The sequence below is a fragment of the Strix aluco genome, chromosome 8, assembly GCF_031877795.1.
Source record: "Strix aluco isolate bStrAlu1 chromosome 8, bStrAlu1.hap1, whole genome shotgun sequence".
Taxonomy (NCBI): Eukaryota; Metazoa; Chordata; class Aves; order Strigiformes; family Strigidae; genus Strix; species Strix aluco.
In genome coordinates this window covers 32,549,618-32,568,894 of record NC_133938.1, presented here as the reverse complement: position 1 = coordinate 32,568,894, position 19,277 = coordinate 32,549,618, and the positions used below count along the sequence as shown (strand labels likewise).

The following is a 19,277-nucleotide window of genomic DNA, read 5'->3' as shown; positions in this document are numbered from 1 at the left end:
ATATAATCATGATGTTTCAGAGTATGAAGCCAAGATTGGATAAAACTCCTTGGCTGTCAGCTCAGGTATAAGAATTATTCCCACTCTATTCCAATGATCATTCCTCTATTCAGTACACTTCCACATATTTTTTTACTGCTTTGGTTGTGGTTTGGTGGGCTTTTTTTAAATACTGGCTGATTTAATGCTATTTCCATTATTCCTAATATCACATACAGCTGATCTGAAACACCACAGCTTGACAATCACTGTCTCATTCTCCAGTAGAAACTACCCCAAGTGGGGGTGCCTTAGGGGGCTGTGGGGTGTTGTGATTTTTTTATTTTGGGGTGGGTGGCATAGGGTGGTAGTATTGTTTGTTTGCTTGTTTGTGTTTTTAAAGCAAATGGTGCTATGAAATGGTTCACTGTTACAGACTTGTTTGCCCAGGGTAAGCCACATCTGTAAGACACAGCAATCCAAAAGAAGTGTGTATCTTGCTGTCCCCATAACCCTGAAGCATATGACTGATAAAATCAAAGCTAAAGCAGTTCCTGAAAGCGCAACCAATGATTTACCTTGGACTGGGTAGGTCCTACCAAAGACCTCAACGATAGGACAGTTGAAGAAGTATTCACAAAACATACTAGTATCGATGGTGGCAGACATGAGGATAACCCTGATCTCAGGATACGCCTGAACTACATCTCTCAGCACCACCAAAAGAAAGTCAGTCTGCACATAAAGAGAACAAGAGCATCATTATTTTCCTACCCATAAAAAGCAGTATCTTCCCAAAAGACCACAGGAATTACACATACATGCACATTTACTGAGAGGAAACTTTGCTGGACAAGAGAAGTAACAAGTATCACAAAAATGTTCTGTAATCAGAAACACTTGTCAGTGCTTTACTTTAAAAACACTGCAATTCCTGGGATAAGTGAATTTTAGGACTTCCAGGGTAAAGAAGGGTTATTCTTTTAGCAGAATGAAACAAACTGAAGTATTCAAAAATAGTTTGCTTCGTTCCTAATAACACATGACAACCTAAGGTCTTTTTAAACCCAGTTTCCATATAAAGTAGCCAGAGTTCAATAAAATAAGTAGGAGTGACTCAGTGGAGTTCTATGTGAAGTTTTATAGTTCTGTTTAAACATGACATTCATTTAATTTTGCCATGCAGTTAGGCAATCTCATTCAATATTTCAAAATCTTTATTTTACGTCATTAATATAAACTTAATAGATGAAGAGATGCATCAGAAAAATCTGCACTGCAATTCCATCCAAACAAGTCCCCAAATTCTGTCAAAACAAGCTTAAACATGATGTCAGAACTCAGCAGTTGCTCTCACTCTTGGTGTGGCAAAGCTGAAAACTATATGGAAGAAACAAGGGGATAGAAAATGTTTCTCATTTCTTAAATTACACACAATCCCTCCCCTAATTCTACTCTCAACTTGTTGCATTCTTCTTCGTGTCAAAACCAAATTTAAATGTATCACTACAGAAGCTGCGATCTTGATAAATACCACTGCTGTTCCGTTATAGTAATACAACCTTGTCAGTAGAAAAAGTACTCCAAAACAAAAGTGACATTCAGCATGCTCCCACATTTGGACAAGAAGTACTTGTACTGTGGTGTTCTATTTTCCAGAGGGGACCAGGACATAGAAGATCCTAACAAGAAAAAAGACATAGGCCAGCAGGGAAGCACAAGCCTTTGCTCTTCTAACCAGGTGAGGAGTAATTAAGAAGAGTTTCTAAAAACCTTATCAAAGATAGGAAATCTCACATACATGGCATTTAGTTTCCTTTCACGTTAGCTATTACACAAGAACACATACAAAAGTTAAACAGAAGCATAGAGAGAAATAGGACTGTAATCACCAGCTAACTCACATTAATGTCTCTCTCATGGATCTCATCAACAATAACATGACTAATGCCACGGATCCCAGCCTCCACCTTTCTCAGAAGAACACCTTAAACAGACAGAGTAGTTAAATCTTCATGTAAGTAACAGCTCAATCTTCCCCCCCCGCCCCATTTCATCAAGAACAGTTGCACTGGTTTAAAAAAAAAAAAAAATCGAGAAGCGTGCAGGTTTTTTACAGCCCCATCTCTAATTGCCATGCTTTCATTTGTACAAGTGATGGGGAGGGTGTGAAGTATTACTACTAGAAAGACTCTTTCTTGTTTCCCACCCAATACTGCTTCCCCTTCTGTCTTTAAGGACAACCAATATCGAGCAATTTTATCTCTTCAAGGGATTATTTCTGTGTGGTATTAAGACCTGTACTATCATACTTCTGAACAACAATTACTCTTTCTTTGCACAACAGCATGTCAGCAAACTTCTAATCTTTTAGACAGACTTTCTAAAAATTTTAATCTAACCATATTTCTGCTTTTGCTGCTAACTCAAAGAATTCAGACTCATAAGTAATAAGCTCCAAACATAAACAAAACGATACAGACCTACAGTGCAGAACATCACACTGGCATGGGGCCGAGGAAGCACAGATTCAAATCGCACGCTGTATCCACAGCTTTGCCCAGGTTCTTCTCCTCTCTCGTATGACACACGTTCTGCTACAGAAACTGCACTAATCCTCCGAGGCTGAGGGGTGAAAAAGTTTTCCCTAACTTAATGATGAGGTTTTATAAGTTTATCAGAACACCACTAAAAACAAGAAAGTAAATCGTAAATGCTATAGGTGTCCTGTCCTAAGATTTCTTTACAGAGTAGTCATTAAACAGTAGTATCTGTAACAGCAGGCTTTTTTCTTCTGAAATGGTTAATTCTGCACATAAAATTACAGAGAAGGGATGTAAGGATATATGGGAACTACCAGCTGGCATTTGCCAAATTGTTTCTCCTCGGTCTGCCAAAAAGCTGTCACCTGGGCAAGGTACAACCCAGATTACCCCAACTGTAGATACATGAAAGAGTAACACTCCAAATGAAAACATACATGATGCTGTTTCTCCTGCATGTAGTACTGAGGCAATATTTATGAACAACGTCCTGTAACGATAAACAGATTTCTCAACACATCCTGATAGGTGACTTCTAGCATCTGATCACAAGACTTAAGCGGTTGCATTTGTAACATATTCCTCACCTGTGTCACTACTATGTTGCACTCTGCAGCTCTGTTGGTTTTGATGTATTCATCCAGGATGTACTGTGGCACTTGGGTGGTTTTGCCACAACCAGTGGCACCACGAATTACAACAACAGAATTGTGACGGATTGCATCCAGAATTTCACTTTCAAAATTCTTCACAGGTAAGGCGCCTCTCTCTTGCTGGATCTGGGAAAAATCCAGCACATTTCCAAAAATCAACCTATTCTGTTCCACATCCATACTTTCTCTCAATCTTCTATACAAGTTTCACTTACACAAAGGAAAAAAGGTGTAAGGACAAATCACAGTTTGTATTTTTTCCTTACGCAGTGCAACACGTCCCCACATCCACCCCGCTGTAACATCCAGCTCTTCTGAAAACTTGGTGCATATTACTACTGAAATCCAGTCTTCCACACTTTGTATAGAATATGTTCAACCTCTTCTGGAAAAGACAAAGACTAGCACACGCACACCATGTTACAGGAAGTGCACTTACCCTTTGTAATTCTTGATCCTGCTCCAAACGGTACATGAAATCACTTTTCAAATCCAAGCTTATTTGCTCTGGAGTGAGCTGTAAATACAAGACATTGTTTGCAGGCTTTTTGGCCCCTCTGCTTGTCTATATCATAACTTCAAAATAAAAATCAGTCACACCAACATATTGATTCCAAATATCAGCAAAGCATCATTTCCTACATAACTCCCTGAAATCCATTAGCCCATGAGCTATTTTATTTCATTCATTCCTGCGTGCTAGAATTGAATAGCCATCCTCAGAAGTTTCTCAGAAAGACCCAAAATACCAAAAAAGAATGACTGTTTAAATTTAAACACTTTAACTGCTTGAGAAACACACTCTATTCAGCAGTAAGCCAATGAAGTACTTAGATGATCAGTCAGACGGAGTTTTTAATGTAAGGAATGAAATAATGTAAGTACATAACCACCCACAGAACAGTAGCTGAAAAGGGAAAAGTGAGCAGAGGGAAATTTGTCAGGCAATTCTTGTATTTCAACTAAGAAAGAATTCTAACAAAATTCAAATTTGTTACCAAATTGGTTACTAATTGGTTTTACTGAAAATAAGTTAGCTGTACCACGACTAGCACATAGAAATCCTAATGATTTGCAGCCAGCTCAATTTGCAATGTCTGTAAATATACTGATTATGTGTTTTAAGCAGTACCACTCACATTTACATCAGTTCCATTATTAATTAAATCAATATATAATGATCAACGTGTCATTTATGGAAAAAACCTGCAGTTGAAAGTAGTATTAAACTATTATTTTGGTCATAAGTATTCTGGTTCCCTGTTGTAGGAAACTGAAGTTCCTGTCCCAAGAGTCTTTTCTGACCTGACAAGCTAGTATTTCTTCCCTTCCTCCTCATTTTATCATGCCACATTGCTGCTTTTCATTTGTTCTGTGGTGAGTGGGACTAGAAATGACTACAAAAAAGCAGGCTGATTGTGCAGTGACACCAGCTTGGAGCAGTTCCTCCTCCCAGAAAAGAAAGACCTAGCATGGAAATATGGGAAAGAGAGGCTAGTGAATTATAAATGACATGCCCATAAGCTTACCTTGTGATTTCAATTAGTACTTTGTATGGGCTGCACACTAGCAGGCAAAAAGTGAAACAAAGCAAAGAACTGGGACATCCAAGACACTGCTGCTCAAGAACCTAATAAAACATAAAGTAAATACAAAGAACTCCTACCAATGAAAAGACTCCCTTCCTCCAGGTCAAGAAGGGAAGAAATTTTATCAGTGGACTGTTTTCTCCTTTGGAATAGCTCACACTTTAAATCCTGGGGTAAAAAAGGCATTTCAAAGTTCCAGAAGCATGGGAAAAACAAACAACAAATCCATTTTTTAAGCTGTCTTACATTTGCCAGAGGACCCTCATCAATATTGCAGCTGGTCCAGGGGTTCCAGTTGGAATGAGGTGGTGACCATGGAACAACTCCCACAGGACTTTGTCTCTGCGATGGTTCAAAATGGGCCAACTTTCCAACATTAATCAGAACTGGATTACTGGGATCTTCAGGCTATAAATCCAAAAGCAAAGTGAGCAAAGAAAGATAAATGTATTAAACGAGCAGGCCTGATGTTACAGAATCACAGAATCGAATGTTAAATACTGAAGTGTCTGAACCACACACTCACCAAAGGCACAATCTCCAGAGACAGTTCCCGTACCGTCTTTTGCAGCTGATTTTCTAAATCAGAAGACAGTGACACCTCATAGGGTTCCACCTATTCAATGTTTAAAAACTACATGTTGATATACACGGAAAGACAGAAAACGGAAGCCAGAACTGCAGGCTACTAGAGAGTACACTGAACCATCAAATAGTTCCTTGTGGAACAAGGCCAAAGAGTACCATCAGTTCAAAATTCACAGTCTTGAAACATTTTGCCAACTCTTCATCCAACAAGAATGAAATTCTTGTACAATATTTTTAAATATCTGCGTTTCATTTCAGAGGAAAACATTCCCAAACTTGTAACTGAATGCCAAAAGAAAAAAAGCTAACGTGCTGGAGAATGAAACCAAATAGCCAGGAATTGTACATAACATAAACGAAAATGTTTAAACTTGTAAAAATTTATACTGAAAAAGCATTTGTTAGAAACCTTATTTCATTTAATACACTGTAAGACTAGTTTACTGCTCCATTCACATACACACAAAGTTATATTTCTGATCCAAATCACTGGCCAGAACAGAAACAGTTGCTGGTCTAAAGAATCAAAATTGTTATTAACTCATAAGCTGTTAAATATTGAGAGTAAACTCTATTTTTATAAAATAAACCCATCTGTATAACAGAGTGCTTGTGTGTTTTTAAAATGAAAGCAACAACTTCTGACCCTTCTATCAAACTCACCGATTCTTTTTTCTTTGTCTGTCCAGAATAAGGCTCTATGACACCAAGATGGTAGAGCTGTCTAACCAAGGAAAGGGCACAGGACTGTGCTGCCAGCTTTTTGTTCGATCCATGCTCACGACTGAAAATCCCTGCAGCACACAAAGTTCAGAGCTGTAGTGGCTCATGAGTGAAGCAGCTTCCACAGAAGATACTACTCTGAAACAGGCTTTCTGATAGTTCACAGAGGCCAGGTTTCATGGAAAGAGTCTCAAATCTTGATAAATCCAGAGCTCCAACATAAAACCCAACCAGGCCCCTTCATCAGCTGACTCACACTAGCTGTGCAATGTTACTTACCGACTTCCTGGAGAACTCCTGTAAAGTTTTATCTGCATTCAGTGTCTCAGAAAGTATGATTCCTATACCACCCAGCAACATTGTACAAATTTCATAGCAAGCTCTACATAAATGGGTATGGTACGGACAGCACACCCATTGCCTGGGAACATATCACCCACCTGCATTTGTCAGATATGTGAAGAACAAGTAACTGAGACAAACAAAACCTACAGTACCTCACAAGCATTTCTTTGTGCTGAGAAAAAAGATTATTGGAAGTCTGTAATGAACAAGTAGAATACAAGAAGCACAGCACACAGAAAAAAGATTTCACATCAGGAAACAAACATGAACCTTCACCTCTGGAAGGGGCCCCAACACATCACTATAGAGATCTGTACCCACAAGTATGACCTGTTCCTCTGTACCAACACCCATCTCTTGCTAAGATAAAAAAAAAAATAAATAGGAACACTTACTTCTGCCCAGCTGTTTCACATAAATGTTCATTTCTGCAATAAAGCTCCTGTAAGAGAAAGAATGCAAAGGTACAATTATCAATAGCTGACACCAACACTGCAAAAATAGCCACTTCCCAATTTTTCTAGGCAAAGAGCTCTGTGTCCTCACTCAGAGACTCTCAACTTATCAACGACCAAGGTAAAACACTACTGCTTTTAGTCCCTTTAACCCCAAGTTAGTAGGTAACAGAGTCGCCATCAATAGAACCAGTAGATCTGTTCAGAAGAGTCCTGCAAACGCCACCATTCAGCATTGAAATTTAAAGCCACGTTATTAGGAAACATGCTCTGCGCTAAGTTTAAGGCAACAATTATAAAGCAGATAACATGTTAATGCAACACTAACATGCATCCCAGTGTACCATTAACTGTATCCCGCGTTATACTAACGTAACCCACTAGTAGCCTGGGTTTATTAACTCAGATGCAACACTTAATACAGCTACCCTGGGTTTTGCCACACATTTGGCCAGCTCAGAGCACAGACAAAACTAAACCAGGTCATTCTGTCAAAGACCATTAAACATATCTGCCCAGGAGACAGAACACTTGAGTTTTCACGAAGCCCTTATTGCCATACTCTGGGAACAGCATATAGTCAAAAGTAACTCTGCACAGGGAATGTGACAGTTTGCCTAGCAGGCGTGTAACCAAGTCATTTAAAGGTCAGCTGGTATATTAATTTAGGCTTGAAAAAATGAGAAAGCCATATGTCAACAGACGATGATGGAAACCAAGACTCATGTTTTTAAGAATCACAAACCTAACCCAGTATTGCCACAGATTAAAAGTGAAAATCAAATTCTTATAAGACAGGATTTAAACTGGCAAATGTGATTCAAGATGTATGACTGGGCTTTATCGGACTGAGATCCTCTTTGAAAACTGTGCCTTGGTATTTCCACAGCTGCAGGCAGAGCCTTGCATCTGTGTCCTTCACTTCTTGCTGTAAACAAACAAACAAAAAAAGTTAAGTGAGGGATTTAAATTTCAAGTCAGAACTCCTTCCTGTACTACCAGTGAACTGACCTTCAGGCACAGTGGCTTCATGGGTGGAAGGCCACTGGCTTTCAGGGACACAACAGCCAACTAAGGCACCGATGACAGTATGTTTCTCAGCCAGGCCTACAGTCAGCATTCAATCTCATTCTCCTCCACCTAAGGGGAGAACAGCAACACCAGAAATCAATTCGCAGCAGAATCCCACGTGATTGTTTAGCACAGCCTCAGCAGCCCGTGTGTGAACACGCACAGATCTTTGGTGTCATCGCTGCTACCGTCTTCAGCGGGGACACAAGGAGGCAAAGGCATCCCATGCTACCAATGGAATCCCAAAAGAGAAAAGCCACATCCCATCCCTTAATATTTACTTCATACTTTGTGTATTAGGAGAGCCATGTTTAATATTTACAATTTATACCCTCCTGTTGTAATTAAAACAAAGTTTCCGAATCCAAATTTTCCAGCTATTACTAAGTTCTTAAACCATGTGACTATGATTAACTGACAACAAAAATACATTTCTCTTTTAAAACCCTCTGAGAGCAAGGCTGCCATTTGTGTTATAAACATCATTACTTTAAAAAAAAAAAAAAAAGCTAAGATACATGGCAACAGGTATTTCTTAAGCAAACCCCAAACAACAAACTACATTACTGTCCTCAAAACACCAAAAACATCTAAAATTATTCCTCTCCTGTTACACATACCAAAAGGATTAAATCCAATAGCTTGCCCTCTCTCAATGAACATTAGAGCCCATTAGGATTGTTTCAGGCCTACCCAACCATTTGCAGCAAATTGTTAGTTCCCCCTTCCACCATTCCATCCAGGGCAATTCACACAAGCCTTCCTGGATGTAGTAAATAGGAAACTCTGAAATGCTCTCCAGAAGCACAATAAATGGGCTGAGAAACATACTGTCATCTATGGCTACCTCATTCTGCTCATGGTTATATGTATTTAAATACATGGGGTTTAATGCTTTTACCTGCAGAAGGCATAACAAAATGAGCTGCACAAATAATGTGCAAGTTACAGAATAAAAGAAGTGCTCAAGAACTACATCTGCAACATTTTAATGTTATTTAAAATTCCTAGTACAGTACAAGCTAATTTTTTATGTTACTCATTTAAGGGAAAGAAATGTCCTTGCTTGAAAACATAAATGGAGATGAGTGACTTGAAGATCAGTTTTAAATGAGAATTGAGAACTTTCTGGCACCAATACACATATTTCAGATGTTCTAAATGCTTGTAAAACTCAACAACAAAAGAATACCAGAAGTCCTGCAAGTGAGACTGTAATAAGAAAATTGTCTTTCTAAAATAAAAAAAGAAAATTGTCATAGAAAACAAATTTATTTGACACAAAAAAACCCCAACATCCAACCCAAAATCCAACAACAAGAATCCAGCAGCAGCATGCCATTGTTTCTGACCACAAGAAATAATGGAGTGTCCTGAAGTTCTGATGATTTGTAAAGACTATTCCAAACAGGGGTAAAAAAATCAAAACCATAAATTCTTTATGCACAATCTGTTATGTGTTATTTTCATTTGAGAGAAGCATATGTGAATTTTCTGATGGAATGGGCAGAAAGTCAAAAAAGAGTAATACCCAGCTGGTTTCAACTGAAATTAGGACCCTTAAAACTCCTTCGGGAATACTCTGCCAAACTAATTTTTCCAGTAGAAGATTCTGCTGCCAAAAAAAGTTAATGGTAATAAAAATATAAATAAAATGTCCTTAAAACACATTTCTACATAAGCAGATGTAAGCGTATTTGAGATTTACTCAAAATGTACAAAGGCAACTAGAGTCATACAAACAATTACTGCAAGCAATTGAGCACTCTTTCCATTCAAACTGACACCTCAACAGTTAGCTAGAGCACAGCAGTCATTATTTTAAAATAAGCTGCACATCCACGCAAAAAAGTTAAACAGAAATTTCTTCAGAGTCATTCAGATCTCGGCACCAAGGCTCATCACCCCCATTTTAACATTTAGGATGTTTTTGGTCCTGGTAAAGAGCATTGCTTTCTCAAATGGCACTAGGGAGCAAATGTGATTAGTCACTGTCACGAAAATTATTTCTAACCCTTCATATGCAGGAGGTGGCTAAAACTACCAAACCTGTTGTGATCAGGCCCCATTTCAGTGTATTTATATTCTTCCTGAATCTTCTCCTTTTGGAAAAACTGGTTCAGACGTGCCTTGGCATTTTCCAAGGTCCAATTTCCATGGAGATCAGCATTTAAGTCCACTTCCGACTCTGAGGTCTAATAATGAAAAAAAAAAAATACTCATTTACTAGTTTCTAATAGATTTTGGTTTTAAACATTCTTACAAGTCTTTAAAATAACTTGTCTAGATGCTATAAAATAATTAAGACATTACAGAAAATGCTGAAAAGTCCTCAGTCTTTCCTTATTTTCGCATCAAAGTGTCTATACAATTGGCTATTCACAGTATACACGGTGATTTAGTTTGTTCTTAGCTTAAACAAGTTACTTGTTAAAAGTCGACAAGTAAATCTGCAGCTTAAGTTACGACCAACAGCAAAATATCAAGCTTGATTAGAAATGCTAACAACAAATTACAGGGAATGAGAGATACTTATTGAAGAACTAAAGGAGAATTCTATAGAACAACTTACTTCCTGCACTTCTTGCTCCTCTTTCCTCGAATAATAATCTTTCAAATTTGCACCCCGATCCCACTGAGCTCCACTATTGCCACAGTTTCCACGTACTGCACCTGGGAAAAAAAAAAAACAACAAAATAACTCCCCCAAAACATGTTCTTAGCAATGGAGAGGCATTGCCTGGCAATCTCAACAGGACACAACCAGTTCCTCAGATCTCATGCAGTCATTCACACCTCTACCTCAAAACTACAATGACTTCTAACTGTCTTCTGTCTGCAGAATTATGCCATTTGGGAGAAAAAAACCACACCCAAATCTATATGCATATATTACATCCACATACATGTAAATTACACATTTCACAGTCTCACCTATTTCAGCCTCTATAATCAAATGGGGAGGAAGAGGTCCACCCAAAGTAGAACTGGAACCAGTAACATCTCTAGCTGGTTCATGTGCATCAGGGGTATCACCAGCTGCTGGCTAGGAGAGAGAATGAAGAGAAATATCAGCACATTCAGAGTAAGTCTCTTTACTCAGCTAGAAAACTGTTCAGGCAGTTTAAAGATGTCATGCATCATTATGCAATAGTTACCCCCAGTAGTAAAGCCCAATAGTAACACCCTTTTAAAAACTGAAAAGAATACAATTGCTGAATATTTGGCTTTTTGTGGGCGTTCTATAAAAGGATTTCCACCCAACAAGTAACCCTGACTTACTGAAATTCAGCAATTACAGTATCAACTGTTTCAGTATGCAGGGAAAATAAGAGATACTGGTCCCTGACGTATATCCAAGGGAACTCATACTTTATTAACACAGAAAAAAACCCACCCTAAGAAAGCATTAATACCTTCAGGAAAGGACAAAATTATGCTTAATTTGACTTCTTCCCATTTTGGGATGGGTATGTTTAACTATCTGATCACACCACCTCTGCTTTATTCAAGACACAGAGTGTTCTATCCCTATTTAGGACCCAGCCATGCAGCACGTTGCACTGCCACAAAACTGGCACATCAGGGACAATACAGGTCCTGTTACCACAGGGCATCACCTGGGCTAACGAGGCAGGGACACTGCTTCCACTGATCAAACTATGTACCTTATACAGACATAACCTTAACGATGCACTAGAAAAAGACTCTTCCCTCTCAACGTATAACATGTAGCTTCATGCTTTATTTACTGTTCTCTAAAATTGCTATAAAGATAGAGTTACCGTCCTCCTCCTCAGCTTTTATTGAGCGTCATTGCGGATATGAGCCATGCATGGCTCATAAAACAAGATCCAAAAAAGGAGTGATCCTGTAACACACATGAGGAGCTACAGCAGAAAGCCTTTAGTTATAAAATGCCAAATTTTCCATGTCTGGTTTGAGATGCCTGTGATATTTTCTATTTTTTAAAGTACACAGCATTATATACCGTAACACGCATTTAAAACAATTCCCAGTGTCAGGTGTGAGTACTCAGCACATTTCAAGTCAGGCTGCACCTTACAGGAACTCTGAATTCTCCCCAGCCTCACCAGTTAGACCAACAGGCAGCTGTTTTTACCAGGTCACCCTACCACATTCACTGCGTGTATTCCAGCCTTGCAGCACCACAAGCAGAATTCCTGCACATTCAGTCTCCTTCACTGCACACGGGTGCCAGACTGAACTCCAGGGATGAAATGCAACCAGGTGCCCAGCACTGCAATTAAAGCTTAGCCTTCGGTAAGGAGAAAGAGCAGCTTACTCCAAAAGCAGGAATTTCGTCTCTCTTCATTTCATTCACCCGAACCAAGTAATTGATAAAGTCTCGAGCAGCGTTGCTCTGTGCATCTTTCTTGTTAGTGGAGTTGCCCATGCCAATGTAGTTAAAGCCTTCCACTCGAACCTGCAAATAAAAATACAGATCCGTGGCACGTACAAGTCTTAAAAACCAGTAACAATGAAACACCAAATTTCTGGTGCTAATAAGTGCAGGAGCAATATTGTTACTAAGTATTGTTACATATACCATTATATGTATCTATCTATCTATATTTCTGTATTTTGAATGTATACTTTATTAAAGAAAACGCCCACAGTCCCTTCTCAGAGAGCATGAGCATTCCCCAAAACCTTCTTGAAGAAAATGAGTCAGTGTAGGCAGGGATAATGCTCACACACAGCAGCAAACTCTGTCCAGGCTGATGTTCCTCAGCCTTAACACCGAACCCTCAGACAACAAGGACAGGAGTGAGCTTGTGTGTCCTCTACCGTAGCACCACGTTATTACAACTAGCAAGATGCAACGTATTCCATAAACTTCGAGCCAAGCTTTAGAGCAGCAATTTTATATCCTGCTAGCTTACCTGACGGGCTGCTGCAAAACCTTTTCACAGGAAGTTTATTCAAAATTCAGACTAACCAGACATTTTACACCTGTTTTTCTGCAACCGCTGCCCCTCATCTTAAACAGTTATTGTCCTTTTACATTTACAGTCCGCAACTCCATTTCATTTCAGCTTCACTTGGGTAGACCACTTATGCATTTCTGATTTCCACTCTTCACTCTGCTGACCATCTGAACAGCTTTTTACTATAGTTGGTTGTTCTTTAAAAAAAAGTAAGCAGACTTGCATATAACATTCCAGCTAGTCCCAACCAGAGTTTTGTACAGCACTAATGCCAGACTGCTGAATTGCACCAGTAGCCAACACCTGTTTTCTCATCAAACACCACGCTGTGCTAGTATTTTGCTTAAGAGGTTCCAATGAGCTTCTGCTTTCAGCAGACTATCAATCTACCAGGGCAAAGGCATCACCAAGCAAACAGTAACCGTACTGGATTCACAAACATCTTGCCAGACTGTAAAAATTAACAAAAGGGAACGTTTTAGTGAGCCGTATCCTTTCACCTGTTACATTTCTACACATGCTCATGAGGCATCAACATACAAAAGCCAGAACAACAACATAACTGTCCATACAACCTGAGTAACGCTCGATCTCAGTTATAAACTGGTTTATTAGCACTGTGCTTCTCAGTTTTGCTATTGGTGGGGAAGAAGAACAGGGGAGAAAAGATATAACGACAAATTCAAGGTGTTTAGTGCAAATCTGTGGCATCGCTTGCAAACTAACCCATCCTGCACGTGGCCTCACGCTTAGTGTCAGCTCCTTCTCAGAGCCATCCTGCATTCACAGCTCTCTGCTGGTGCATCCACAATCTCTGGAGCCAGGAAGAGAGTCATATTATAGCAGCGCACAGACTAGCAGCCAATCCAGCAAGGATTTTTTAACTCAAATTCAACAGAGGACCAAAGCTCTTCGTGAAGGTGACACAGTACCCTTGCTGACAATTTTAACAGCAAGAAGGATCACATAAGCGGTGTAAACGTACACATCATCCTCAGGAAAATAATTTCCTTTTCATTGTAAGAGATTACCACACAGCTTTACCACACTGCTTTACTCTCACTAACCCACCCAGTGCACTTCACCCCATGCTCAAGAAGCCTTGGACACTGTGGCTGCAAAACAGCGAAGCCTCCCGCCACCTGCCCTCCCACCGCGGGCTCGGCAGCCCCCCGGCAGCCCTCAGGCAGCGTCCCCCCCGCCGACCCCCGGCCCTCCCGGGGACGCCGGCGAGGCGGCAGGGCCCGCACCTCGCAGAGGAAGGTTTGCCGGCTGCGGCCGCCGCCGGCGCGGATCTCGTAGGCCGGCGTGACCCTCCTCCTCCCGCACCAGGCGTACAGGTAGTTCTTCACGTCCCCCATGGCTCCGGCCGCGGCGGGGGCACCGGCCAGGCCAGGCCGCGGCCCGCCCGCTCGTCCCGGCGGGCAGCCCCGCCTCCCCGCGCCTCACGGCGGCCACCGCGCATGCGCGGCGACGGCGGCCGCGCAGGGCCAAGGCGAGGCCGGGCCCGAAACGTGGGTTTAGGGGCACCCGGGGCGGCGGAGGGAGCGGCGGGGGATGGCAGCGGGGAATGGCGGCGGCGGCCCCGCGTTCTCCGGTGCCACAGAAGGGCGGCAGCGGCGGCACAAGCCGCGCCCAGATTTGGCAGCGTCTGGGCTGGAGGCAGGTAATGGAAGCCTGTTAGGAAAATTCACCCGTTACCTACACGCCATTTACCGGTGCCCTGTACCGAACTACTCAATTAGCGCGGCAGCGTTAAGATTTATTTTTCAAAAGGGCCTAGCGAGCAATTCCTGTGTCCTCGGAGGGCAAGGGGCTCCGGGAGCTGCGGGCAGCGCCTGACCGCAGGCCTTGGCTGCTGAAAGGGCTCAAATGAATTTCCGATTAACTGTGATGCATGAAAGCTTTGGCTGTGTTTGTTTCCCAAGGACTCCTCAGCTGTTTTCCCTCGGCCTCTTTGTCTGTCTAGACAAAAGTAAAACGCTCCCCGTATAACTCACTGATGGCAGACTCAAAGCCTTCAGTGGGCACTTGGGCAAACTAAGGTAAGGGGAACTTGAACAGAAGGACACAGAGATACAATGTAGGGAGGATGATCTCGCTGATTTAGGAGGAAGACACCTGGACTTTATTTCGCAGCGCATGCTCTGGAAAGAAGGCCAGCTACCATGAAGAATATTTACTTCTTCCCTCGACCACCCAAGACCCTCACTCTATTTTTACTATGTATGCTCGGACTATGTGAATGAATTCCAGAAACTCATTATCATAAGACACCCCTTTCCAGGAAATCTAATGAATATGTGTGATTGGTGTGATGGAAACTGATGTCCCTTGCTAGTTTGGGGGAGTTCTTATGGTGGAGAATCCCCAGGGCGACCCCAGCGCTGCTAATAAATACCTGCTGAACAGTTCTATTGGATTCTGAGTGTTGAGTCCATTTCTTTGTTTCACTGCCCTGGTTGCACAGCCAGGGCCTGGCCAGCCTCGGCGCTTCCCACTGCGTCCGGGGCTGGTTTCACCCTCTCCCCCTTACCTGTCAAAGAAGAGCACTCCTAAATTCCTTACAAATTCAAGGGACAGGGGAAGGAAGCCTTTATTCGTATGTGCTTCTTGTTCAGTGGTCACACAGCAAGAGGAAGTTAGTAGAATTCTCCACGTTCTTGCATTACGAAAAGTTGACAATGTGTCTCTCCATGTTTCCCCCTCTCTCTTCCCTCCTTCCAAACATCCCGTGGGATCATTTTGGCATGCAGGAGTGCTGTCAGGGGGTACGGTTAGATCAGTAGCGAGCACGGAACCTCACATTTGTCAGACACACGTACTGTCTGACAGCAAGAGCTCAGGCTGGTGGGGAGGGGGAAGTCCAGGGTGCAGAAGAGGGCCTTTTGGTTTGACAGCAGATGACTTTCTAACATGTAAGACACTATTCTTTATTTTTGTCACAAGGAAAAAGATGAAAAAATATCTGCTCATTAGTCAAAAGCTTTCTTTTGCAAAAGGTTTTTTTTTTTTAATTTTGCATTAAGTGAAGGTGTACAAAGACAATGAGATCAGACAAAACCAGGATTTTATATGCATAGTCAGTGTCCCAATGACTTAGTGACAAACAATAAAATACCCATCTGAGCAACCAGACAGTGTCATGTTTAAAAAACACTGTAGTGCTGGAGATACTTATGAAGGGAGAGGACAAAACATGATCTAGCCAGAGGGAGTGTAAAGACAGATTTTCCTCCTCCCTAGACAAAAGGGCTCAGTATCCTTCAACTGGGGAAAATCTGCTTTTTTTAATTCAAAGATACCAGCTAGGCCTGGAATGTGCAGAGTTCCTGGGGAGCAGAGTAAAGTTACACAAAAAGGCGGCTACATGTGCCCCAACAAAGCCAGCCCTAACAGGAAGGGGCTCGGGCACATTGCCAATTCCCTGAAAGAAATTGCAGCCCATCACACAGGGAATGTGCCATGTGACAGGGAATCCCAGAAAAGGAGCCTCCACTTCCAGATCGACATGGAAGTGAACATCAGTCACCATCAGGCCACACAATGCTGTCCAGCTTGGCTTTGGCCTTGACAATGAACTCCTCAGAGGCGTCAACAAGAGGAAGCCGTGGAGGTCCCATGGGAATGCCAGAAACAAAAGTTATTACAGCTTTAGTCTGTGCAACACCAAAACCTGGGTGGACAAAAAGCAAAATCAGGACATTTACAGATCATTTTGCTTAAAGCAGTCTCTATACAGGTGTCCCAAAAAAGCAGCAGCACACAGTTCCTGTGTAATCCAGCATAAACCAGGCTTTAAGCACTTCTTGGGAGTGGGAACAGTGTAACTAAGAAGAGATGATCGTGCTTGCAGACAGGAAAGACATTACAGTAAAAATTACATCTACTTACTACATTTATTTATATATTATACCATTAGTTTCCCTCCTAAAGATACCAAGCAGAGTATATTCTTAGATAAGCACTTCACAAACTACTGTGCCAGCCTTACAGATAACCAGGGCTGTATGTGTGTTCCTTTTTCCTTGCCAAAATGTCTCACCACACAGCCCTGACAATAGGAAAGATGGTGTGAGTCTTCCATAGGTAAAACAAGCAAAAATCAGGCCCCTTCCAACTTACCTTCATTGGTAGGCTGAGCCATCCCAGCCATTTGTCATCACAGCACCCCAATGTTTGCAGCCTCACAGCTATTCCCCAGTGCAGACTCACATAAAGCCAAGCCCTGGGAGTAGTAAAATCCTGCTGGCATGTGACAATGACATTGGGTACCAGCTTAAAGCACCACGGGAAACTTCAGGAGGCCTCTCTGTCCATAGGTCAAGCTTCCTTATGTACCTCTGAAAATTCAGTGTTTGCTTCTTTATCTGTAAGGCTAAATAATGATGCATTTCCTCTGACTTTTAACACAAGAAATACAACCAAGCACTAAAGCTCAGCTAGATTCATTTGGGCTTGTGTATGTATAGCAAAAACTCAGTGAAGAGTTCTCTTCATTAAGTGAAAACCACAAAATGTCCACTTTAGTCTCCCTAACACTACTCTGACTTGGTTGGGTTTAATTGCTTTTTATATTAAAACTTGGGTTTGTTTCTAAAAAATCAATCCATTTTAAAATGCTTTGGCCTTGTACAGCCTTGAACAGAGTTACTCTTAAATTATAGCAAGGCAGGAGAGACAAGTATCAGAGCCATTTTCCTACTGGAGCGCCACCATTTCAGAAAAATGACTCTGTAGAAACAAAGCTAGAAATGAGCTTTTGGACACAGAACAAAAAAAACAAACAAACAAACCACCCACAGAGAGTCAGGATGAGAAAAAGGGTAAATCACAGAGTCACAGCTTCTGTGAGATTTCACAGAAGGAGGAAGGAAGTAAGAGTGGAATCTGGCAGGGATGCTTGGTCAGCTCCCTTTGTGGAGCTCCCAGCTGCTACTAACTCAGGAAACAGCAGATGCAACATTTTCTCACTGCAAAATCTTTCAGAAGGAAGTTCTGAGGGTACAGCAACATGAGAGTTTCTGGAGCACCAAGCCTGCATTTTAAGAGATAACGAGGGAAACAGGCAGTGTAGGACTTACCTAGTTTGATGACAAAGTTGAGAAATTCCCCAGTGAGAAACTAGAAAAGACAGACAGTAGTTTATTAACCCCTTCAAATTTTAAGATGTAAATACCATGATAGCTCCAGATGCTTTTACATCGTATACAATTGTTGCACACCTTTGAGAAAAGCCCTTGGCCACCTGGCCAGTCTATAGGAAATACCAATTGAATTCCATTGAAATAGGGGAGGGAGGGATAGATATAAGAAAACCATCACTCCCTCTCAGTCTATCACTCATGTTCAAGCCGTCCCTCCCTGCAAGCAGTCCAAGAACACTGGTAAGTCTCATATTGGGCTCTAAAGGTTTACAAATCTGAATATCCACTGCCTAGTGAAGAGACTTCCCAGAGCAGATCATCTTTCAGATGTCTTTCAGACTTTCATCCCACAGTCACTTCTATTTTAAGGCAAAAGAAGGATGCCTCAAATGTCCCATAAAAACACTGGGTGTAGATTGTATACTGATTGCTTACAACTCCTCACAAATCTTTAAGCTGCCCAAGACCAAGAGGAGTCAAGGCAGGGCTGATTTGGGACAGCTTTCTGCCCTACATCATGTAAGGTATCCCCAGAATACTCCTAGCCAAGGGGCTTGGCCATTTTGGGCTTGTTCAAGGAAAAAGGCCAAGCCATTGCTCACTCTGCATAGATGAAATTAGAGAGCTAAAGGATAAGCAAGGCAGATCTTGGTTAAAAGTTAGTAAGGACTGGTCAAAAAGGTGAGATGAATAACAAGCAGGGAGGTTGGAGCTGAATGAAGTTTGCTTTAATAAAGCTACCTCAGGGTATGGACGACACAACCAGATGGAAAACAGCCCCAGTAAAGCTAAAGAAGGCTGCTCCTAGTGGGGACAGCAAAGATACTGTACCTGATACTTCCGTGCTAATGCAAGGTCTGGCTTTGCAAAGGCTTGCAACATCAGATTGGTTTTTTGGCCCAAATAGTTGTATGTACTGCCAAAAAAAAACCCAAACCAAAAACAGAATTGGTAAATGCAAAGGAGGAGCTTAGAACCACTGAAACTAAAGAAACAGCCACAGGCTTTTGCTGTTGACATTATAAGAATGTCATTATTATGACAGAGATTCATGCAATCTATGTGTGGTTTTATACTGTCACGCATCTGAAGTATGCCAAGCCCTACAGAAGATTTAGAGAGCAGATTTCTCTTCCCTGTTCTTTCCAAATGCAACTGTTTTTCAAAATTAAAAATAACATACCACAATTAGGCAACACGGAAAGTCAATCACTTAATTTTCCAGTTGCTCG

The 19,277-nt window shown here is 41.5% G+C and overlaps 2 protein-coding genes across 8 annotated transcripts in view; both read right to left on the bottom strand.

Moving 5' to 3' along the window:
* The window catches only part of DHX9 (DExH-box helicase 9), a 28,454-nt gene extending 14,123 nt beyond the window's left edge, over window positions 1–14,331 (bottom strand). Inside the window, exons 1-14 of one of the 3 annotated variants that reach the window (XM_074833090.1) lie at window positions 14,149–14,331; window positions 12,253–12,393; window positions 10,881–10,992; window positions 10,519–10,619; window positions 9,996–10,141; window positions 6,816–6,862; window positions 6,016–6,146; window positions 5,291–5,380; window positions 5,011–5,172; window positions 3,615–3,692; window positions 3,110–3,301; window positions 2,463–2,604; window positions 1,884–1,966; window positions 558–714 (exon numbers count right to left, since the gene is read on the bottom strand). In XM_074833090.1, coding sequence (XP_074689191.1) covers window positions 558–714; window positions 1,884–1,966; window positions 2,463–2,604; window positions 3,110–3,301; window positions 3,615–3,692; window positions 5,011–5,172; window positions 5,291–5,380; window positions 6,016–6,146; window positions 6,816–6,862; window positions 9,996–10,141; window positions 10,519–10,619; window positions 10,881–10,992; window positions 12,253–12,393; window positions 14,149–14,259 — 1,693 coding nt within the window. In that variant the 5' untranslated portion in view covers window positions 14,260–14,331. Of the gene's footprint in view, window positions 1–557; window positions 715–1,883; window positions 1,967–2,462; window positions 2,605–3,109; window positions 3,302–3,614; window positions 3,693–5,010; window positions 5,173–5,290; window positions 5,381–6,015; window positions 6,147–6,815; window positions 6,863–7,886; window positions 8,014–9,995; window positions 10,142–10,518; window positions 10,620–10,880; window positions 10,993–12,252; window positions 12,394–12,853; window positions 12,953–14,148 lie in introns of those variants that run through there. The other 2 variants (XM_074833091.1, XM_074833092.1) reach the window with 2 other exon arrangements.
* A 1,554-nt stretch (window positions 14,332–15,885) lies between these two features.
* NPL (N-acetylneuraminate pyruvate lyase) overlaps window positions 15,886–19,277 on the bottom strand; it is a 28,520-nt gene continuing 25,128 nt past the window's right edge. For all 5 annotated transcript variants that reach the window (XM_074833083.1, XM_074833087.1, XM_074833085.1 and 2 more), the window contains 3 exons: window positions 18,877–18,961; window positions 17,983–18,022; window positions 15,886–16,574 (listed from right to left, as the gene is read on the bottom strand). In XM_074833083.1, coding sequence (XP_074689184.1) covers window positions 16,423–16,574; window positions 17,983–18,022; window positions 18,877–18,961 — 277 coding nt within the window. In that variant the 3' untranslated portion in view covers window positions 15,886–16,422. The remainder of the gene's footprint in view (window positions 16,575–17,982; window positions 18,023–18,876; window positions 18,962–19,277) is intronic.